Raw genomic sequence first — 17,987 nt, forward strand, 5'->3', positions numbered from 1 at the left:
CCTCCGGCCACAGCTCTGAAGGCGCAGGCAGCTCCTCCCTCTGCCTGACATCCCCTGGGACAGGGACGGGGAGCAGAGCCCCGACAGCTCATTCCTCAGCCTCCCAGCTCCAGCCTCCCCGGTCCTCCTGCCCTGGCCTCCGCCCACCTGCACGACAGAGCCCTGGGGCCAGCGGTGGGCTCCCGGGGGAGGAAAGCGGACAGGACGAGGGATGGAAACCTTTATTTCCCCAAGCCCAACCCCCACGTCCCCAGCGGGAAGAAGGTGGCCTGCCGCCAGCGGAGGGCCCCCAGGTCCTCAGTAGACCACCTCGTACACGGTGGCCTTCTTGTCCCCCGAGCCGGTCACGATGTACTTGTTGTTCCTGGAGATGTCACAGCTCAGCACAGAGGACGACTCCTTGGACTGGAGACGGGAGAAGGGAGAGTGAGGTGGCCCCGGGCACCGAGGTCACCCAGGTCACCCAGGTCCCCTGGCGCCAGCAGGCCGGGACATCCTGGCTGGGAAGGGGACAGCAGGCTTTCTAGAGAGGTGTGGCCCCGGCAGAGGATGGCTCAGCTCAGCGGACGGGCCCACAGGGGCCGTGCGGCCACCCTGGTCTTCACCCCAATACCGCCACGGGGCTTTGGCGCGGCCTGAGGGAGCCCCGTGTCTGAGGGTGTCTCCAGCCTGGCGGTGCCCTGATGCAGCCCCAGGGGAGACGCTGCATGCTTTGGGGCTGAGCCCTGCTGGACAGGCCAGGGCACAGCCTCCGTGCTCTCCTCAGGAGAGGAGAGACTGCAGCGCTGCCTCTCCTGGGAGGCTCAGAGAGGGTGTGCAGGAGCATGCAGTCACACAGCTCAGCAGAGGACCCAGGCTCCCAGAACAATGACCAAGTCCAAGGGTCAGCAAACTGCCAGGGGCCTGCGAGGAAATACTCTTTAGGCTTTGCCTGAAGTCCAAGTAAGTCTCCGGCCCAATCTCCTATCATTTTTTTATGATCCTTTAAAAATGTAAAAGTCACTCCCCAGCCATCGGGATGAGCCCAAGAGACAAGGGTCGGGGTGGTGGGGACTCTGGGGCAGCCTCAGGGTGGACACAGGGAGGCCCGCACACACGCGGGAGATCTCCACCACGCAAAGGAGGGCTCCCACGCCTCTGCCTGCGCATGGACATGAGGACACTGCAGGACGCCCGACAGACCGACGGACATGCTGAGGGTCACCCCCAGGAGGTTCCTGGCGTCCAGGAGCCTCAGCGGGGGACCAGAGCCGTGGGAGTGGGGTGGGGACAGTGCCAGCCGGTGCCCGCCCCTGCCGGCCGCTGGGCTGGAGTCAGGCTGAGGTCTGGGCACCGCTGAAACGCCAGGGCCGCGTGCCCCGCCCACCGCCCCGCCCACCGCCCCGCCCACCGCCCCGCCCACCGCCCCGCCCACCGCCCCGCCCACCGCCCCGCCCACCGCCCCGCCCACCGCCCCGCCCACCGCCCCGCCCACCGCCCCGCCCACCGCCCCGCGTGCCTGGAAGATGCTGGCTCCGTAGGGCGTCCTCCAGGCGTTGAGCAGGTTGTCCTTCCCGGTGCTCACGAACCAGCGCCCTGCGGAGGAGGGCAGAGAGCTGAGCCGAGGCCCCAGAGGGCGGAGCCCCAGGGCTGGAGCGGGGCGTCGGCCTGTGCCCCTCGACTGGGGTTGGCGGAGGTCGGGGTGCCGGACTGAACCCCGGGGCTCCTCACCACCTACATCTCCAGCCACCCCCACTTTTTAAACATTGAGGCCGGATCTCCCTAGATGGCCCGAGCTGGCCCGAGCTGGCGACCCTCCTGCCTGGCCTGGGGACCCTGTGGGCGCGCACCGCAGGAGGCGAACTTGAGCGACAGCACGCAGCTCTCGTGCAGGTGCAGCTGGTACTTCTCGGGCTTGCGCACGTGCAGGACCTCCACGCCGCTGCTCTCCATGCCCACGGCCAGCCAGTCCTGGTTGGGGCAGTGGCCCAGGGAGAAGATCTGGGGGAGGAGGGAAGAGAGGGACCCCGCCCTCAGAGGCCGGAGAGCCCCAGGTCCCTGTTGGCCCTGCGGAGAGGAGAGGCAGGGGCCCCGCAGGCCAGGCGGCGGAGGGGAACAGAATCACCCAGAGGCGCGAACACATCCATGGTCTACACCCGGCTCACGACAGGTCCGGGGGCGCCCGTTGGGGGAGGCAGGGGAGGAGGCCAGCCCAGGAGCCTCCCCTGGAGCAGAGGAAACGGAAGGCTCAAGGTCAGACCAAGCCTGGAAGCCAGGACTCCTGAGATCCAGCGTGGCCTCTGCCCCCGGCCCCAAGGCGGGCTCCTTGTTTTGACCTGAAAGGACACGTTCCCGCTGCTCTGCACAGAGCCTGTCCTGGGCACCAGGAGCCACCGGGCCAGCTCCACCCCAGCCTTCCACGGCCTTCCAGCAGGAGGGACACGGGAGTTACAAGAGAAGACCGAGGGTTTCAGATGCCCGCCTGGCCACACGGTGCCTGAAGACACATTCCTGACTCTCGGCTCAGTCCTGAGACACCTTGTCCTCCTGCTCCCCCTCTATGCCATCCTTCAGCCTTGACTCCCACAGCACCCTGCACAGGGACCTCTCCAAGCCCAGCTTCTGTCCCACATCAGCCTCCACCTGTCCCCTCAGGTCAGTGGAGAGGGGAGCTGTCAGGAGCCCTCTGGGGAGTCCAGAAGTTGAAAGCTGGGAAGAGAAACCAGCTATACAGAGAGAGATGAGAAGATGGGAATGGATGGACAAGAACACATGGGAAGATGATCTGAGGATCTCAGTGGCCCCATAGCTTAATATGAATCAGGCCTTTTGTGTTACCCTGTGTTTGAGAATTAAAGGTGATGGCCTGTGGATTGGTCTGGAGGACAAGAATGTAGGACTCAGATAATCCCAGCCTGAGCCTGGAATTGGGCCACCCACTGAGGACAGGAAAGGAGGCAAGATTCCTGCAACTCTCACCCCTGCCCCAGACCTCAGCCAGCCCACCTGAGAGCTGAAGTCGTGCTGCTGCAGCTGTCGCCCCTCGCGCAAGTCCCAGCAGCGCACCGTGTTGTCCAGGCCACCAGTCCACAGCCGAGTGCCGTAGTCGGAGATGTCGATGCAGCTGGCACCATCGGTGTGGCCCTGGAACTGCCTGGAGGGAGCAGGGCCCAGGCGTCTGTCCGGGAGCCTGGGTGTCTCCAGCCCACCCACCTGGCACAGGGAGGGAAGGCACCCACCTGACCATGGTCTGGTTCTGCAGATCCCACACCACGATGTTGCCGTCGCTGCAGCAGGAGAAGCAGACCTTGGCGTCGGGGCTGACCGCCAGGGCGTAGCAGGCCGGGGCGGAGGAGGTCAGCTCGGCCTTGATGCGGGGGGTGGGCGCTGCCAGGTCCCAAATGGACAAAGTGCTGGCTTCGCCACCCACGATTAGACTCCGGCCATCAGGCAGCAGCTTGCAGGAACGAATGTAGTTGTCCCGGTTCTGGGGCCAGCCAGGAGGGGAGCGAGAGCTGGTCACCAGACCCGGCCACACCTCCGACTCCCTAGCCCAGGGTTAGCCCCGCCCATTGGCCCGCAAGCCCGCCCCTCGGCGCTGCAAGCCCCTCCCTGTTTGGCTTTGAGGTGGCCTCGGGCCCCGCCCCACAGCTCAGGCCCCGCCCCTTGGCCGCGCCGCCCTCACCAGGCAGTCGAGCTGGGCCACCGGCGTCTTGGCGCCCGGCTGGCCCACGTCCCACACCTTCACGCAGCCCTTGCCGCCCGTGTACACGTGCTGCGTGGAGCCGCTGATGGTGACTGCGCACACCACCTCGCCGTGCGCCAGCGTGTGCAGCTGCCGCGCGTGCCGCGGGATGCCCGTGCCCACCAGTGCGTCCGAGGGGAAGGGCACGGGCTGCATCTGCCCATCCGCAGACACGTGGAAGGAGTAGGCCCTGCGTGGGAGGTGGCCGTGACCACCAGGGACAGGCCCTCTGCTCCTCACTGCCCAGGGAGTCACCTTCTGCCTGGTACCCTCTGATGCATGCGAGAAAGGGGAGGACCGGGTCCTAGTGATGGGGGGATGGCCAGGACAGTAAGGACCTGGCCGGCCTGCACAGCGAGCCAGCGTTGCTAAGCCAGGATCCATGGAAAGGCCCAGCTACCTGGGGCCAGTTAGGCTCAGATGAACCCAACTTGGTCCCTCGGGGGTGCCCCACCACTGAGCCACCACCCCAGCCCTTGTATCTTTTGAGACAGGGTCTTGCTAGTTGGCGGAGTCTGGCCTCTCACTTGCCATCCTCCTGCCGCAGCCTCCACACTGGCTAGGATGACAGGCGTGGCCTGATTTCAGGGGCTCGGAGACCACGTGACTGGCTGGGACAACAGAGGCCCAGAGCACTCCTTCTCTGAGGCGCGGCGGGTGCTGAGGATCGGTGTCCCTGGCTCCACCACCCCGTGCCAGGCGCTCCCTCTGCCCCAGCCATGACAACCACAGATGTCCCCTGGTGTGGCCAAGGGTCCCCTGGGGCAGAACCCCCCTGTAGACCATCACTCCTGTGCTCCAGGAGCCCTGCTGGGAGCTGGTCATCTTAAAGAGACCCCCACAAGGGCACAGGAGACCCCGAGCTCTGCCAGCACGTGAGGCACCCCGAGACCCCGCCCGGGGACCCCGGCCCGGTACTCACGGCTTTCCCCCAGGGATGCTGGGCAGGGAGGACGAGATGGACGACCCTCGGAGATGGGGGTGGGACTCGAATGCCATCTGTCAGAGGCCAGAGAAGGTCCCCCAGGGCCAGCGTCTCTGCCCGCTCCGCCCTCGGCCATGCCCGCCGGCCATGCCCTGTTTATCCACGGACCCTGCATCTGGTTTCAGCCCCGACCCGAGGGCAGAAGTGCCTGCTCCTCTGACACGGGGACCTTGGGTGTTTACTTGAGGGGCCCCCAGTCCGTCCAGGGACCCTGAAGCCAGGGCCGGAGGGTCCTCCAGCCACCCACCCGCGGCTGCGCAGACCTGCAGGCCCCCGAGGCCTGTTCTTGGGAACCCTGCGGGGCCAGGGCAGCCTCTGAGGAGTCGGCCCCCAGCCGCTGCTCCCCACACCTCGGGTCTCAGACCCTGGGCCACCCACACCTGCCCAGCCCGGGCCCAGCCCTCTGCCACGCCTGCCTCTCCTTGGGGAGCTGTGCTGCCGCCCACAGACTCACCATGGGGGAGCGTCCGTACACCACGGAGCTGCTGACCTGGGGGGACAGGTGGAGGCTGACGTAGGAGCTGGGCACGGAGAGGTCCCCGTTGAGGGCGCTGTGGGAGCCCAGGCTGAAGGACGTGGTGAAGGGGCTGGACAGGGCCAGGGGGCTCCTCAGGGCTGGGCGAGAAGGACAGGTCTTCAACAGCCGCCCGTGCCTCCTCCACGGCCCTTGGGGTTTCCAAGCCCCGGATGACCGCTGGCCGTACCCGGGGACAGGTGCCCACCCCGGCTGTGGCTCTGTGTGTGGTGGGCCGTGCCTGTCCTGGTGCTGGTGGGTTCCTGCTCGTCCTCCGAAACCGAGATGCAGGGCCCTCTCACCCCCCCACCCCACCCCCAATCCTTGTCCCTCCTGAGCCCCTCCTCCTGCCCTGGCCCTGGCCATTCAGGGCTGGGATCTGGGTTCCGAGTCATCTCCCGTCCCACTGGGAGGCCCAGAACCAGCCTGGCACTGCCACTCCTTGCATCACTGGTAACAGACCGGCTCAGAGAGGGTGGTCACTTGTCCAAGGTCACAGAGCTGGTAACTGCCACCAGGACCTGGACCGCAGCCTGATTCAAACACTCGTCTTTTGCGCACTAGGCTGGGCCCAGGGCCCCTCGGCTGGCCGGGCCTGGGTTTCCCACGTGCCCAGCGGAGGGGGAAGGTGGCCCAGGGTGCAGGAGGGCCATGTGGGCGCTCTGGGGCCGGAACCCAGGCCCCCGACTCTCCCGTTCCTGGAAACCCCCAGGAGGCCCCGCCTGGCAGGCACGCGGTGGCACTCACCGATGCTGTCTGTGGCCGGCACGGGCTTGGCGGCCAGTGGGCCGAGGTGACTGGCGGCGCTGGGCCCTGGGGTGGGTGCGTCCTGGGGCGGGGAGGAGTCGCAGGACTTGGAGGCAGGGGTGCCCGCCGGCAGGTCATTCTGCAGAGAGGAGCAGGCTGAGTGGCCACTGACGCCGTGGCCCAGGGATCCCGTCAGGAACGGGACAGGAGGGCCCGGGGCCACCAGGGCCGAGGACTGTCTGCACATGTCCCCAAGGCCCAGCACGGCTGGGCGGTGGGCGCCCGGGGTCTGCCACAGCCCACGTGCCTGTCCACGAGGCCACCTGCACCTCCGTTCTGGGAGCTGGGCGTGAGGGACGCGTGAGCGGAGCTAGTGAGGGACATGGGAGGATGGGGTGGCGGGCAGAGCCACAGCAGGGCACCCGGAGCCGCGGGCGGCCCCAGAGGACGGTTGGGCAGCACCCAGAGGCTGGCGCTTGCCGCGGCCTCCTCCTGGCTCGCGAGGGCGTCTCCTGCAGCCAGGCCCCGAGGGCTCCGGGGTCCCCTCGGCCTTGGAGGCTGTGGTTAGCGAAGTGTCCGGCGGCCAGGCCCCCGCGCCTGGGACAGGGTGGGGCCCAGGGACCCGCTGGGGCTGGGAGGACTGTGGGGCGTCCCTGCAGAGCTGAGCTCTGCGCATCCCCAGAGGTGTCCCTGCAGGGAGGGAGAGGGCACTCGACATGGACAGGCCCCAACCTCTGGCGGTAGCCATGGCAACCTGCTGGGGGGGAGGCCTAGAAACCGACATCTCCCTGCGCAAGTGCAGGGCAGGGGTCTGGGAGGACGCGGGGCGGGGGTGGGCCTTGGACGGCCCGCGCAGCCGTGGGACAGCCCTGTGGGACAGCTCTCCTCGGGGGACACCTCGGGTTGGGGCTGGTGGGCTCGAAAGGCCTCGGAGGACCCTGGCGCTCTGGGCAGCCCAGCTCGCCGCCCGTGCTTCGCGGGCCTTTCCCTGCACCTGCCTCTGTGGGAGGCTCTGTCTATTGAGGGACACCTGGTTTCCAGGTCAGGGGCAGAGTTGTTCTAGATATTTACCCTCCAAGCTTAGTTACAAAGCTGCTTTTTGAACATTTACTGAGGCTCAACAAAGTGAATCTTTGCGGGAAAGATTGGGGGGTAAAAGAATCATGAGGAAGCGGTTGGTATCAGCCCAGCTCATTTCGCATTGTACCATGTCTGTTTCCAGGCCCCCCCCCCCCCCCGGACAAATAAAGTGAGTTTCAAGCCCCCCCCCTTCCTTACCAAGACAAGCTCCTTGGGTCTAGGGAGTGGTGAGCCAAGACTAGAGGCCAAGGAGGCTGGACTGTCCACGAGATCCCGACGGGCAGGGACACAGATGGGTGCCTTTCCACAGGGGGTGGTAGCTGGACTGGGGGGCTCTGAGGGCTGGTCCTGGGTTGGGGAGAAGCTGGGGTGAAGTGGGAGCCCCCCTACTGCTCTGGGTCCACATGCGCCTCGCGAAGCCACCTGTGCCTCGGGGTCACCGAGGCGGGTTGCCAGACAGAAGGGGCCAGGGAGGCCGCGTCCCTTCCTGAGCCACGGGAGCCCGGGCTGGTGGCCACGTGGCCGCCACCTGGAGCTCTGTCCCCATCCCACAGAGGGAACCAGGACCCACCTCGTCCACCACCAGGTTGTAGTCACTCCTGTCCTCGTCGCTCTCCTGGGGGAGGGGAGTCATTCTGGTCACGCCCCTGCCTCCGCGCCCCTGAGCTCTCCCAAGATGGCGCACCAGCTGCGATGGCCCTGTCTAGGCCTCCCGGCCCACGTGCCAGGGCAGAGGGAAGTGGCAGCGCCCTGGCGTCCCAGCCTCTCGGCCTCAGGCCGTGCTCCTTCCCGGCTCTCTCCAGGCAGGCCGTGTGGCCAGCGGTGTCACCCTCCTGGCCCGGCCCTGCCCGCCCCAGGCTGCCCACATGTCCCTGTCCTGCACACTGGGGCGGCCGCTCAGACCCCCGGGGCTGCCGCTGGGCGACTTGTGGACACCAGGAGGACCCCAGGTGCAGCCTGTGGCCTGGAGGCCAGATCTGCTGGCAGCTGGGCTCTCTGACCTCCCGGGCCCAGGGCCACCTCGGGCCAGGCGTCACCCTGTGACTGAGTCACTCCCATGGCTGCCTCCTCCTTTAAATCAAGGAGCCGTACAGGGACGGGGACGTGGGGAGGGGACCTGGGGGAGCAGACCGCGCCACGCAGAGGGAGGAGGCCGGCGGCCCTGGCGGGGAGCTGGAGGCCACGGGTCTGGGCAAGCTCACAGCAGGGTCCCAGGTCCCGGGGGGGGGCGGCGGAGGCCACTAGGACACCCGAGGTCCGAAGGGGAGAGTGGTTTCCCAGAGGCGAGGAGGGGACTCTAGGGAGCAGGCGCAGGTGCCAGGGGCAGGGACGTGGCTGCACGGTCCAGAGGCTACAGAGGTAGAGCCGCTGGTCAGGGCTGGCAGCACGGGGCTGTCCTGAGTGGCCCCGTCCGGTGACCATCAGGGAGCTGCGGAAGGCTGTGGGCAGAGCTGGGCACCCGGGGGCCTGGCCAGGCACCATCTGGGCAGTGCTGCCCACCCCAGCCCTCTGCCTGCCCCCACTCACATAAGGTCCCGACAGGTCCTTGTCCTCGGTTCTCTGCTTCCCGCTGCCACCAGGGCCGCTGGGTCGCTCCTCCTCCACCAGACTCTCGGGGGGCGAGGGGGACGCCGTCTGTGGGGGGAGAGAGGGTCAGGGCCTCTCCCGCGTCTCCTGCTACGGCCGGGGGCCGGCTGTGCTGCTCCAGCTTCCGTCGGAAAGTCGGGCCTCCAGGGCTGAGCTCGGGGGTGGGCACGGCGTGGGGACGGGGACCCAGGACCCAGCCCCCAGCAGCTGTCACGTCCCGGGGCCTCCACATGCACAAGAGCACAGGTGGGGTGGCCTCCAACATCTGCAGCGCGGCCCGTGCCCCGCGAGGGCCTGGCACGGCTGCCCCGTGAGGCTGGGCACGGCTACACTCTGTCGAAGGTGGCAGCCTGCGTGGGCCTGGACGTGGCTCTGCGGTGGATCCCCGGCCGTGCCACGCAGACAGACCCAGCAGACACCACAGGACAGAAGGGTGGACACAGGGGTCACTGAAGCGGAAGATGCAAGACAATGTGGTGGGCAGAGGGCCCGCGTGGGCCCGGGCCGGAGGCGCCTCGCCAGCCGCGTGACGGTGGCCAAGCCACGGAACCTCCTGAGCCTGTTTCCTCCTCGTAGATGGCCTCCCAGGCCTGCTGGGGGTGCAGGGACGTCACAGAGGAGCGGGGACAGCACTGCTGTGAGCCCTCTCAGCATCCAGCGCACGCTCAACGACGGCAGCGCGGACATCACCGGCTTGTCCTCTGGGGTGGTCCTGGGCCCCGCGGGGGCTGAGCAGCAGCCCTGGCCTCTACCCCCTCCAGGCCAGGAGCTCCCCCAGTGGTGACGCCACACATGTCCCCAGACATGGCCTCAGCCTTCGCCCCCAGGACCACCCTGTCCCTGGCTCCCCGAGGTGGCTGTGAGCACCAGGCAGACAGGTCCACCGCGGCCGGCACCGGCTCCAGGGTCAGCTCCGAGGTCCTCACGGCAGGCTGGACAGTGCCCACCAGTTTCCTGTGCAGCGCGACCTCAGCGCATCCACGTGAGGAAACAAGGCGTTGGCCACGGAGGGCATCGGTCAAGAGGCGCTCACGCTGGACCAGGGTGGCCGAGTCCCTGCCTGGTGTCCCTACAAGGCCACACGGGGCCCGGGGCTGGGCTCGGGGCAGAGCTCTTGCCCTGCACAGGTGAGGCCCTGGGTCCGACGCTCAGCACCACGTGAAGGTAGGTAAAGCTCTGTGTCCACCCACAACCAAAACCAACAAGGCCGCCTGTGGGCCCGGGGTGGCCACGGCCGTCATCCCAGCTACCAGGAGGCTGGGGCAGGACAAGCTCAAGGCTGGCCTGGGCAGCTCAGCGAGACCCTGTCTCAAAATAAAACAGAGGGAGGCCCTGGGCCCCCAGCTCCTCAGAGCTCCCAGCGTCCGGCCAGGAACGCTTCCCAGGGACATGCCCTGGGGACCCACGATGGCCCTGTGAAGACGTCCCCTGTGGCAGCGGGTGGAGGGCCTCCTGAGAGCTCTCCAGGTCCACAGGTGCATGAGCGAGGGGTCAGCTGCTCCCGTGGACATTGTGCCAAGGACAAACCAGGAGCAGAACTGCACGGGGCTCTCCAGCCCCCGTCCCGGGGCTCCGGTGTTTCCAGGCTCCCTGCTGTGTCCAGCACACCTCGGGCTGCCGGGTGCCACGGGCCAGGCCTCCCCACGCCTGCCCACGCCTGCTCACAGCCTGCCCACAGCCTGCCCACGCCTGCCCACACCTGCCCATGGCCATCCCACACCTGCCCACGGCTGCCCACACCCTGCCCATGGCCAGCCCACGGCCTGCCCACGCCTGCCACGGCAGCCCACACCCTGCCCACGGCTGCCCACACCCTGCCCACAGCTGCCCATAGCCTGTCCACAGCTGCCCACAGCCTGCCCATGCCCTCCCCATGCCTTCCCATGCCTGCCCACAGCCTGCCCACGTCTGCCCACGCCCTGCCTATGGCCAGCACACGGCCTGCCCACACCTGCCCACGCCTGCCCACGGCCTGCCCACGGCCAGCCCATGGCCTGCCCATGCTTGCCCACAGCTGCCCACGCCTGCCCACAGCTGCCCACAGCTGCCCACGGCTGCCCAGGTCATTGGGGAGCAGAGCCCCGGGACCCAGGAGGCCTCACAGAGGGAAGAAACCAAAGGTGAAGCTCCTTGAAGACAGGGTGGGAGACCACCGTCGGGATTCGTCGAGTTAAATAAAACATACGGTGGACGTCAACGTCACCTGTTGACGCCGCCTGTTTAACTCTAACGCGCCCACTGGGAGTCTAGAGTGGGCGCAAGACAGCGGGGCGGTCACGCACACCTGGGCACCGCGACACGTTCCCTGGATCCGACACTCGCCACTTGCACGAGACCCTCCAGGGGACAGAGTGGAGCAGGGAGTCCCCACCCCTCGCAGCCCCAGGCCTCTGAGCCTCAGCGGCCCTTTCCTCTGGTCTGGGGATGACCCCCGGCCACACCCCAGCCCCTTGTCTTTGGCTTTGAGACAGAAGCTTGCTAAGGTGCCCGGCCAGCCCTCCATCAGGAGGGGACGGAACAGGACCACGGGTGAGCACTCATCCCTCAGTGACCCTCAGGGGGGCAGAAGCTGGACAGACAGAGGCTGGGGGAGGTGTGCAGTGGGGAGGGGTCTCCTGAGGCCCACAGGCTCGGAGCCCCCCACCTGGGCTTGTGCACACGGCCCGCACCTGTGCCCTGACTTACCCGGCTCGGGGCTCTGTCCACTGGCAGGAGGCAGGGGGCAGAGAGATAAAGAGAGGGAGGAGAGAGAGAGGAGAGAGAGAGATGGGGGAGAGAGAGGGAGGGGGGGGAGGGAGAGGGAGAGGGAGGGGGGAGAGAGGAAGGGGGGACAGAGAGAGGGAGGGAGGGGGGAGAGAGAGGGAGAGAGAGAGGGAGAAGGGGGGAGAGGGAGAGAGAGAAGGAGGGAGGGGGGAGAGAGAGGGAGGGGGACAGAGAGAGAGGGAGAGAGAGGGGAGAGAGAGAGGAAAGGGGGGGGAGAGGAGGGGGAGAGGGAGGGGGGCATGTCACTGAGGGCTGCTGGACACAGCGCCTTCTCCCAGCCGCACGCCCACGGGAGCGGCTGCCCCTTCCCGCCCCTTCACAAAGATGCCCCGAGGAGGGCAGAGGTTGCCCAGGACGTGGCTGGGGACAAGGCCGAACCTCAGCCCTGGCCCCTCTCCCCCCGCCCACCCCAGGGGCCAGCCTGGGCTGCCCACTCACCTCTGGGCCCCTCGGCCTCTGCGCCTGCTCGATCCTCCTTGGCGGCTGCTGCCAGCTGAGCCTGTGCGGCCAGCGCTCCGGACAGGGCGAGCAGCCCGGTGGCACTGCTGCCCACCAGCCCAGCCGGGCGAGGGGTGAGGGGCACAGGGGGGGCGTGGTGGGACGGCGGCTGGAGCTGCTGCTAGGGGGGACGAAGGATGGGCCAGGGCGGGCACCCAGCAGCACCCCGGGGCCCGGGGGACAGCGGGGGCAGGGCTTGAGCAGAGGGGGCACACTCCTGCCCCTCCCTCCCGGGGGCAGGTGGCAGGGGCCTGGGGTCCGCGTCCCCAGGGCAACCCGGGCGGGCAGCACTCACCCCGATGAGGCTGTTCAGCTCCCCCACCGTCACCTGCTTGGCCCGCTCCACGGCCTGGAGAACCTGCTGCTGGTGCTGGACACGGACGGGACAGAGGCACCTGAGCCAGCCCTGCCCCCGCCACTCTGGTCCCCTTCCGCTCGTCCCTCCCTCTCTTCTTAAAATGATGAATAAACACAGAAAAGGACCCCAGGGTCACCCGCTCCCATCCGCACCTCCATTCCCCCCTCAGGGCACCTGCCCTGGAGGCTGGACCCCTGGACCCTTCTCGGGGTGGGTCCTGGACTGCAGGGTGCTGAGCAGTGTCCCAGGCCGGCAGCACCCACTGTGTCGCCATGCACGTCCCCAGTAGAGGACACTGCTAGGTCAGCTCCAGGTGCCACCCACCGGGCCCAAGGACACACACCTCCAGGGAGCACCTGCGGAGCCCGACCCCAGCCGCCTGCCCGAGCAGCTAGGCCCCCCACTGGACCGCCTCTGTGGCCCTCTGCTCTCCTGCCTCCGGCCTCTTTAACTCAATGTTCCTTTCCCTCCAGTGCTGGGGACAGAGCCCAGGGCCTCTGCCTGCTGGGCAAGCGTGCCTCCCGGAGCTGCGTTCATGGAGGCTCACCCCGCACGCCCGAGGCCCTGGGCTGCGTCCCCGGCACCACAGAAAAAGAAGACATTAACGTCATGAACCGAGTGGCCACACGCGGCTGGAGGCCTCTCCACGGGATGCGCAGTGTGGCCCCTGGCCAGACACAGCTGTCCACTGTGCTCCTGAGGATGGCAGGAGGGCCAGTGAGCGGGTTGCTGGGACCACCTCCGAGGGCACACCGTGTGGGTGTGTCCAGGGCCGCCTCTTCTCTAAGGGGCCAGAGAGTCGACATTTTCTGGCTGGGCAGGCTCTGGGCCTCAGTTACACCTCCTCAGCTGGCCACTGCAGTGGGGAAGCTGCTGTGGACAGCGTGGACGCTGACAGGTGTGGTGGGTGACAATAAAGCTTTATTCACACAAGCAGACAGAGGGCCGGGTGTGCAGGCGGGTTGCAGCCTGCCAACTCGGGGCCTGGGGCAGAGTGCTGGGCAGACACCTGTGCCTGTCGCCGCTCCTTCCCAAAGTCCTTTCACCCAAACCTCTTAACGTTCCTTCCCTTCTCCCTCAGGCCCGTCCCCACCACTTCCTGTCCTGAGCTCCCAGAAGCCTCAGGCTCAGAGGGCTTGGGGTCCTACCTGAGTTGAGCATCCCCCTCTGTTTGATCCCCACGGCGACAAGGGCCCTCCCAGTGTACCCACTCTGAGGTAGAAACTCTCCTCATCACAAAATCCTTCAGCCAGGACTAGGAAGAGCCTGTGCAAAGGCCCTGGGCCCAGGGGCTGGCGCCCTCACAAGCTGGCTTTGGTGTTAGTCCCAGTGAAGTGCTCGCCCCACCCTACACTCTGTGCTCCTTCCATCTTCTTAAAATCACTATGTTAAAATACACCAGGAAACCCACCAGTCACCACGCTGAAGTGCCCAGCCAGGAGCAGGCTGCGCAGCTCGCCCTGCCCCGCCCCTGCAGCCCCAGGAGGCTCCGCCCACTCCACCCCAGCTCCCATCCGGCCCTGCTCCCCAAGCCGCCTCCTGGCCTGGGATCTGCCAACTCCAGGGACCTGCCGTGGGGGGCCCTGCAGCAAGTCCCTTGGTGGGGCTCTCACCCGCCCCCACCCACTGGGCCTGCACCCACGCTTGGTGACCACATCCACGAGCAAACAAGCACAGAGAGGCACCTGTCTTGCCTAAGGCCACACAGCCAGGATTGGGACTGAGGTGGCCTGAGGGGTCAGCTCCACACCTGTCACCTCCATCCTCACCCCCAGCCAACAGCTTCCTCCATTCCTGCAGCCCTTGCCCACAGTGGCCGCCTCGACCAGTGCACACAGCAGGACCCTCGGAGGTGGCTCGCTGCCCACCGGGTGCCTCCCCATCCCCCTCCCAGGCCCACTCACCTCCTGGGTCAGGAAGGGGATGATCTGGGCACAGATGCCGCTGAGCCGCTTCACAATCTCTGCCTGGCAGGAAATGACAAGACCGGCTCGGCCAGCTCCCGACTGACCAGCACTTGCCAACCCGGGGCAGGAGTCGCAGGCCAGCTGCACTGGGACACCGAGGCCGGCCAGGCAGGGCCAAGGGGACTCCGCCTGCGGGTCCTGGCTGAGGCCCAGGGTGCCCTGGAGTCCAGCGACAGTCCACCCCCGAGACACCCACCGACCGCAGGGGCCATCCGGCCGCACGTCAGCCAGGCGCACAGAGGCGTGGGGCTGACCACGGGAGCCCGGCCGGGCTCTAGCCTGGTGGGCCTGCGCTGCCCCTGGGCACAGCCCCGTTCTGGGTGTCATGGGCATCGTGCTGCGAGCCCCAGTCTCCGCACCCCACACGCAGAGTCAGGGCCCTGCTGCCGTCAGGGTGTGGGCAGGGGCCCGGCCGAGCTGAGGGCAGAGGTGGGAGGGGACGGTGGGCTTCGCCTCTGCCTGAGTCACAGGTGCACTGTCTCTGACAGGTGCCGTCCCACACCTGGAGGGCACAGCACCATTCCTTCTCCCCGTGAGGGGCCTACTGCGTGCACCCGTGGATGGCACCAGGCTCCCCCACCACAGAACTGGGGTCCAGACATGCCCAGGAAGGCATGCCAGGGCGGGCACCCCAGCACCCCACACTCCCCACCAGGAAGCCCTGGCACGGCTCTGCCCTGGGCTCTGACATTCTGAGGGACAGAATCTAAGCATCTGTCTGCTCAGAGCCCCAGAACCCTCCCACCCCCCTAGAAGCCACTGGTCAGTCTCAGGGCCTCCTGAGTAACCCTGGGCCACTTCAGAACCTTGACTGCCCCCTCAGAACCCTGGGTCACATTCAGAAGCTCAGGAAAGATCTCAGAAGCCCACAGAATTGGGGTCAATCTCGGATCCTGGGGCCTGCCCTGGAACGGTGGGCTCAGCCAAGTCAGGGCCTGAGAACAAGCTCAGAACCTTCTGGCAATACCACTGGGATGGACTCAGGGCTTCCAGAATTCCCAGTGTCTCAGGGTCCACCTCCAAACCTCAGACTTGGGCAGGAAGGGACCTCCAAGACCATCAGCCAGGGCCACCCTCGGCTCCAGGGGACACCCAGCCCCTGCCCCCTGCCCGCCTCTCTGCTGGCTGGCTCCAGCTGAGCTCCTGTCCCCAGAAACTGAAAATCACTTTGCTTCCGTGAGTCGGTTCCCAAACCAGCCCTCCGGAGCCTCTGCAAAATTTCATGATGAGCCTCGCTCCTGGGTCTGCCTTGGCCCAAACTGCACCCTGGGGTCCCGTGGCTTCCCGACCCCACCCTCCCTCCCTCCCGAACACCCCAGCCCCGCAGTTACCTGCTTATGCATCTCGATGTTGAGCCCGTAGGACATTTCATAGTACTGCAAAGGAAAAGCCCACGGGGGACACCTAGGAGCCGGGGGACGCTGGGGTCTCAAGAGCACCCAGTCTAGGGGTCAGTGTGACATGGAGCCCAGCCCCATGGGGGCGTCAGAAGGAGAGACCACGGGGGAATCAGGGGGTCTGCCTGGAGGAGTCCCTTTGGCCTCCTAGGAGAGGAGGGGCAGGTGGGGATACCCAGAGACCCTGGCCCACAGGGCTGCAGATGTGGACGGGAAGCCCAGATCTCAGGCGGGTAGGACGGGGCTCAGGGTCAACACCAGCGCCCGGCCCTTCTCCCCCGTCCAAGGACCAGCCCCTCACCATAACATAATGCCGCTGCATCTCGGTCTTCTCACTGGCCAGCTTCTCGCATTCCAGCTTGAGGCTGGGGAGGAGAGGACAAGAGGGTCCCCGCGCCCCACAGTGGGCCAGTTTCCAAAGTGAGGAGGTGGGTCCCCCTCACTTCCTCCCACCCTCCCGCGACCCGGGGGAGCAGGCTCTCGCCCCTCGGCGCCCCCGCGCTGGCGACCCGCGGCCCTGGGCGCCACCTGCCCGCCCTGGGCGCCACCTGCCCTGGACTGCGGTGCCGGCGCTCACCTGTGGTACTGCGCCTGCAGGAACTGGAACTCCTCCTTGATGCGGTCGCAGATCTCCAGGATGGAGAACTTGAAGGGCTGGCCGGGCTGCAGCGGGGTCTGGGGGGACGCGCGGGGCTGAGTTCCCGGGCCCGGGGCGGCCGGCGACCCCCCTGCGCCCGGGGCCCCCGCTCACCGGGTGCCTCCCCTGGGGGTACATCCTGCCGTCCCGAGGCCCGGCGCCGCCCGAGCCGGACAATGTGGGCAGGGGGCGGCGGCGCGGGGCGCGCGGCCGGGCGGGGCGGGCGCGCAGCGGGACCCGCGGCCCCTGCCGACCCCGCGCGGGCGGCGGGCGGCGGGAAGGTCGGCGGCCGGCTCGGTGGCGGCGCGGGCGGCGGGCCCCGCGCGGAGCCGCCTCCCTCCGGCGGGGCTCGGCCAGGAGCCGCGGGCAGAGCCGCCTTAAGGTGGCGCCGCTGCCCCCGCGCGCCCCGCCCGGCGCCCGCGCCCCCCTCGCGCGGCGACCCAGACCCCCGTCCCTGCGCCCTTGGTCCGCGGGGAAACTGAGGCTGGCGGCCAGGCCCTGGGCTCCCACCCTGGACAAGGAAACGACCAACACCTGCCGCCCCCGCCCCGTGGGGAGGGCGCCGGTCTGGGGTCAGCAATGGCTTTTCCCAGGCAGTGACATTGGGCTCAGATTGAAGGGTCAGGAGGAGGGTCTGGCCAAGGGGAGGCAGGAACACCTGCCAGGGAAGGACAGGGCCAGGCTCCACTGCCCGGCAGGTCAGCCCCTGGCCGGTCTGGGCCTCCCTGCTCCTCTGGAAGGTAGGGGCTCAGTCTGCGGCAGAGACTCCCCGTCCTGGGCCATCCAGGGAGCCCTCACTCGGCTCACCTAGCAGTGGGGAGTCCTTGCTCCCATCTTGTCTATGAGACCCTGAGCCCACTAAGTCAGTCAGCAAACACACCAAGAGCCTACTGTGCTGGGCCGTCCTGGTCCACAGCGCCTCCGGGGACAGGGGGCTAGGCAGCGGCACTGTGTAGGGGAGCCCCCTGTTGCTGTTGGACCTCTAGGCAGGTAAGCAGCGGAAGGGCACCAGATCCCCTGCACACAGGCCTCCTCTTTCAGCAGACAGGTAGACACTGTGCCAAGTGCCCTTCCAGGCACAGGGACCCAGGGTGGAGAAGGGCAGATCCCAGCCCTGTAGGAGTAAGCTCAGGAGACCAGCTGCTGGCCACACAGAATCCAGCCTGGGAATCCTAAAACTGTGGGTGTGTAAAAGGGAAGAATGGGGGGCGGTATGTCCGGGCCAGGGCTCATTGAAAGGCTACTATCCAAGACTGTACCCCAAGGATAAAGTCGGCCACGGAAGGGCCAGGAAGAGAGGTCCTGGGTCTACAAAATGAGGGTGTGCTGGAGTGTTCGGTGGCTCCCTACTGCCATCAAAATCGGATTTTGCACGATGGCACACACCTGTCATCCCAGCCACTCAGGAGGCTGAGGCAGGAGGATGGCAAGTTTGAAACCAGCCTGAGCAACTTGGTGAGTCCTGTCTCAAAATAAGTGAAAAGAGGCTGGGATTGTGGCTCAGTGGTAGAGCACCGTGGGTTCCATCCCCAGTGCCAAGAAGTAAGAGCAATCCACAGTCCAGGTCTGGGGGTGCAGCTCAGCGGGAGAGCACTGGCTGGGCAGGCACGAGGCCCGGGTTTGATCCCCAGCACCACGAAGATAAAGAAATAATCAGATCCAAACTCCACCCCCTTCCCACAGTGGGCTCAAAAGAAAAAAGGGGCTAAGACCCTCAGCCCTTTCTCCCT

General features: G+C 67.2%; 1 protein-coding gene across 6 annotated transcripts; it reads right to left on the reverse strand.

Annotated features, from left to right (window-relative positions):
* Nucleotides 1-206: 206 nt before the first annotated feature.
* Tle2 (TLE family member 2, transcriptional corepressor) lies at nucleotides 207-16,522 on the reverse strand. Of its 6 annotated transcripts, none has more exons than XM_078028182.1 (20): nucleotides 16,372-16,521; nucleotides 16,198-16,295; nucleotides 15,922-15,985; nucleotides 15,555-15,599; nucleotides 14,161-14,223; nucleotides 12,194-12,268; nucleotides 11,839-12,019; nucleotides 11,323-11,342; nucleotides 8,578-8,685; nucleotides 7,622-7,666; nucleotides 7,249-7,398; nucleotides 5,971-6,109; nucleotides 5,200-5,324; nucleotides 4,647-4,723; nucleotides 3,665-3,914; nucleotides 3,219-3,466; nucleotides 2,986-3,133; nucleotides 1,830-1,980; nucleotides 1,499-1,575; nucleotides 207-405 (listed from the first exon to the last, which is right to left on the reverse strand). In XM_078028182.1, the coding sequence occupies exons 1-20, from the start codon at nucleotides 16,393-16,395 to the stop codon at nucleotides 298-300; spliced, it is 2,196 nt and encodes a 731-aa protein (XP_077884308.1). In that variant the 5' UTR covers nucleotides 16,396-16,521; the 3' UTR covers nucleotides 207-297. The 6 variants fall into 6 exon arrangements, with proteins under 6 accessions (XP_077884308.1, XP_077884305.1, XP_077884299.1 ...); XM_078028179.1 differs by having other exon boundaries at nucleotides 5,164-5,324; XM_078028173.1 differs by lacking the exon at nucleotides 207-405 and adding an exon at nucleotides 412-903 and having other exon boundaries at nucleotides 5,164-5,324; nucleotides 11,839-12,016; nucleotides 16,372-16,522.
* Between the last annotated feature and the right edge of the window lie 1,465 nt (nucleotides 16,523-17,987).

Source organism: Ictidomys tridecemlineatus, chromosome 2, assembly GCF_052094955.1.
Source record: "Ictidomys tridecemlineatus isolate mIctTri1 chromosome 2, mIctTri1.hap1, whole genome shotgun sequence".
NCBI classification, from domain to species: domain Eukaryota; kingdom Metazoa; phylum Chordata; class Mammalia; order Rodentia; family Sciuridae; genus Ictidomys; species Ictidomys tridecemlineatus.

What these genes read in the sequence shown, in the direction of transcription:
- Tle2 (XM_078028169.1), bottom strand. Translation starts at nt 16,395, where the DNA reads ATGTACCCCCAGGGGAGGCACCCG. An exon ending in TGCAGCGGCATTATGTTATG is followed by an intron (nt 15,600 to 15,921) that starts GTGAGGGGCTGG and finishes TTTCCTTTGCAG; the next exon opens with TACTATGAAATGTCCTACGG. An exon ending in ACGGAGCCAGCATCTTCCAG is followed by an intron (nt 904 to 1,498) that starts GCACGCGGGGCG and finishes ATTTCCTCGCAG; the next exon opens with GCCCCTGGCAGTTTGCTGAC.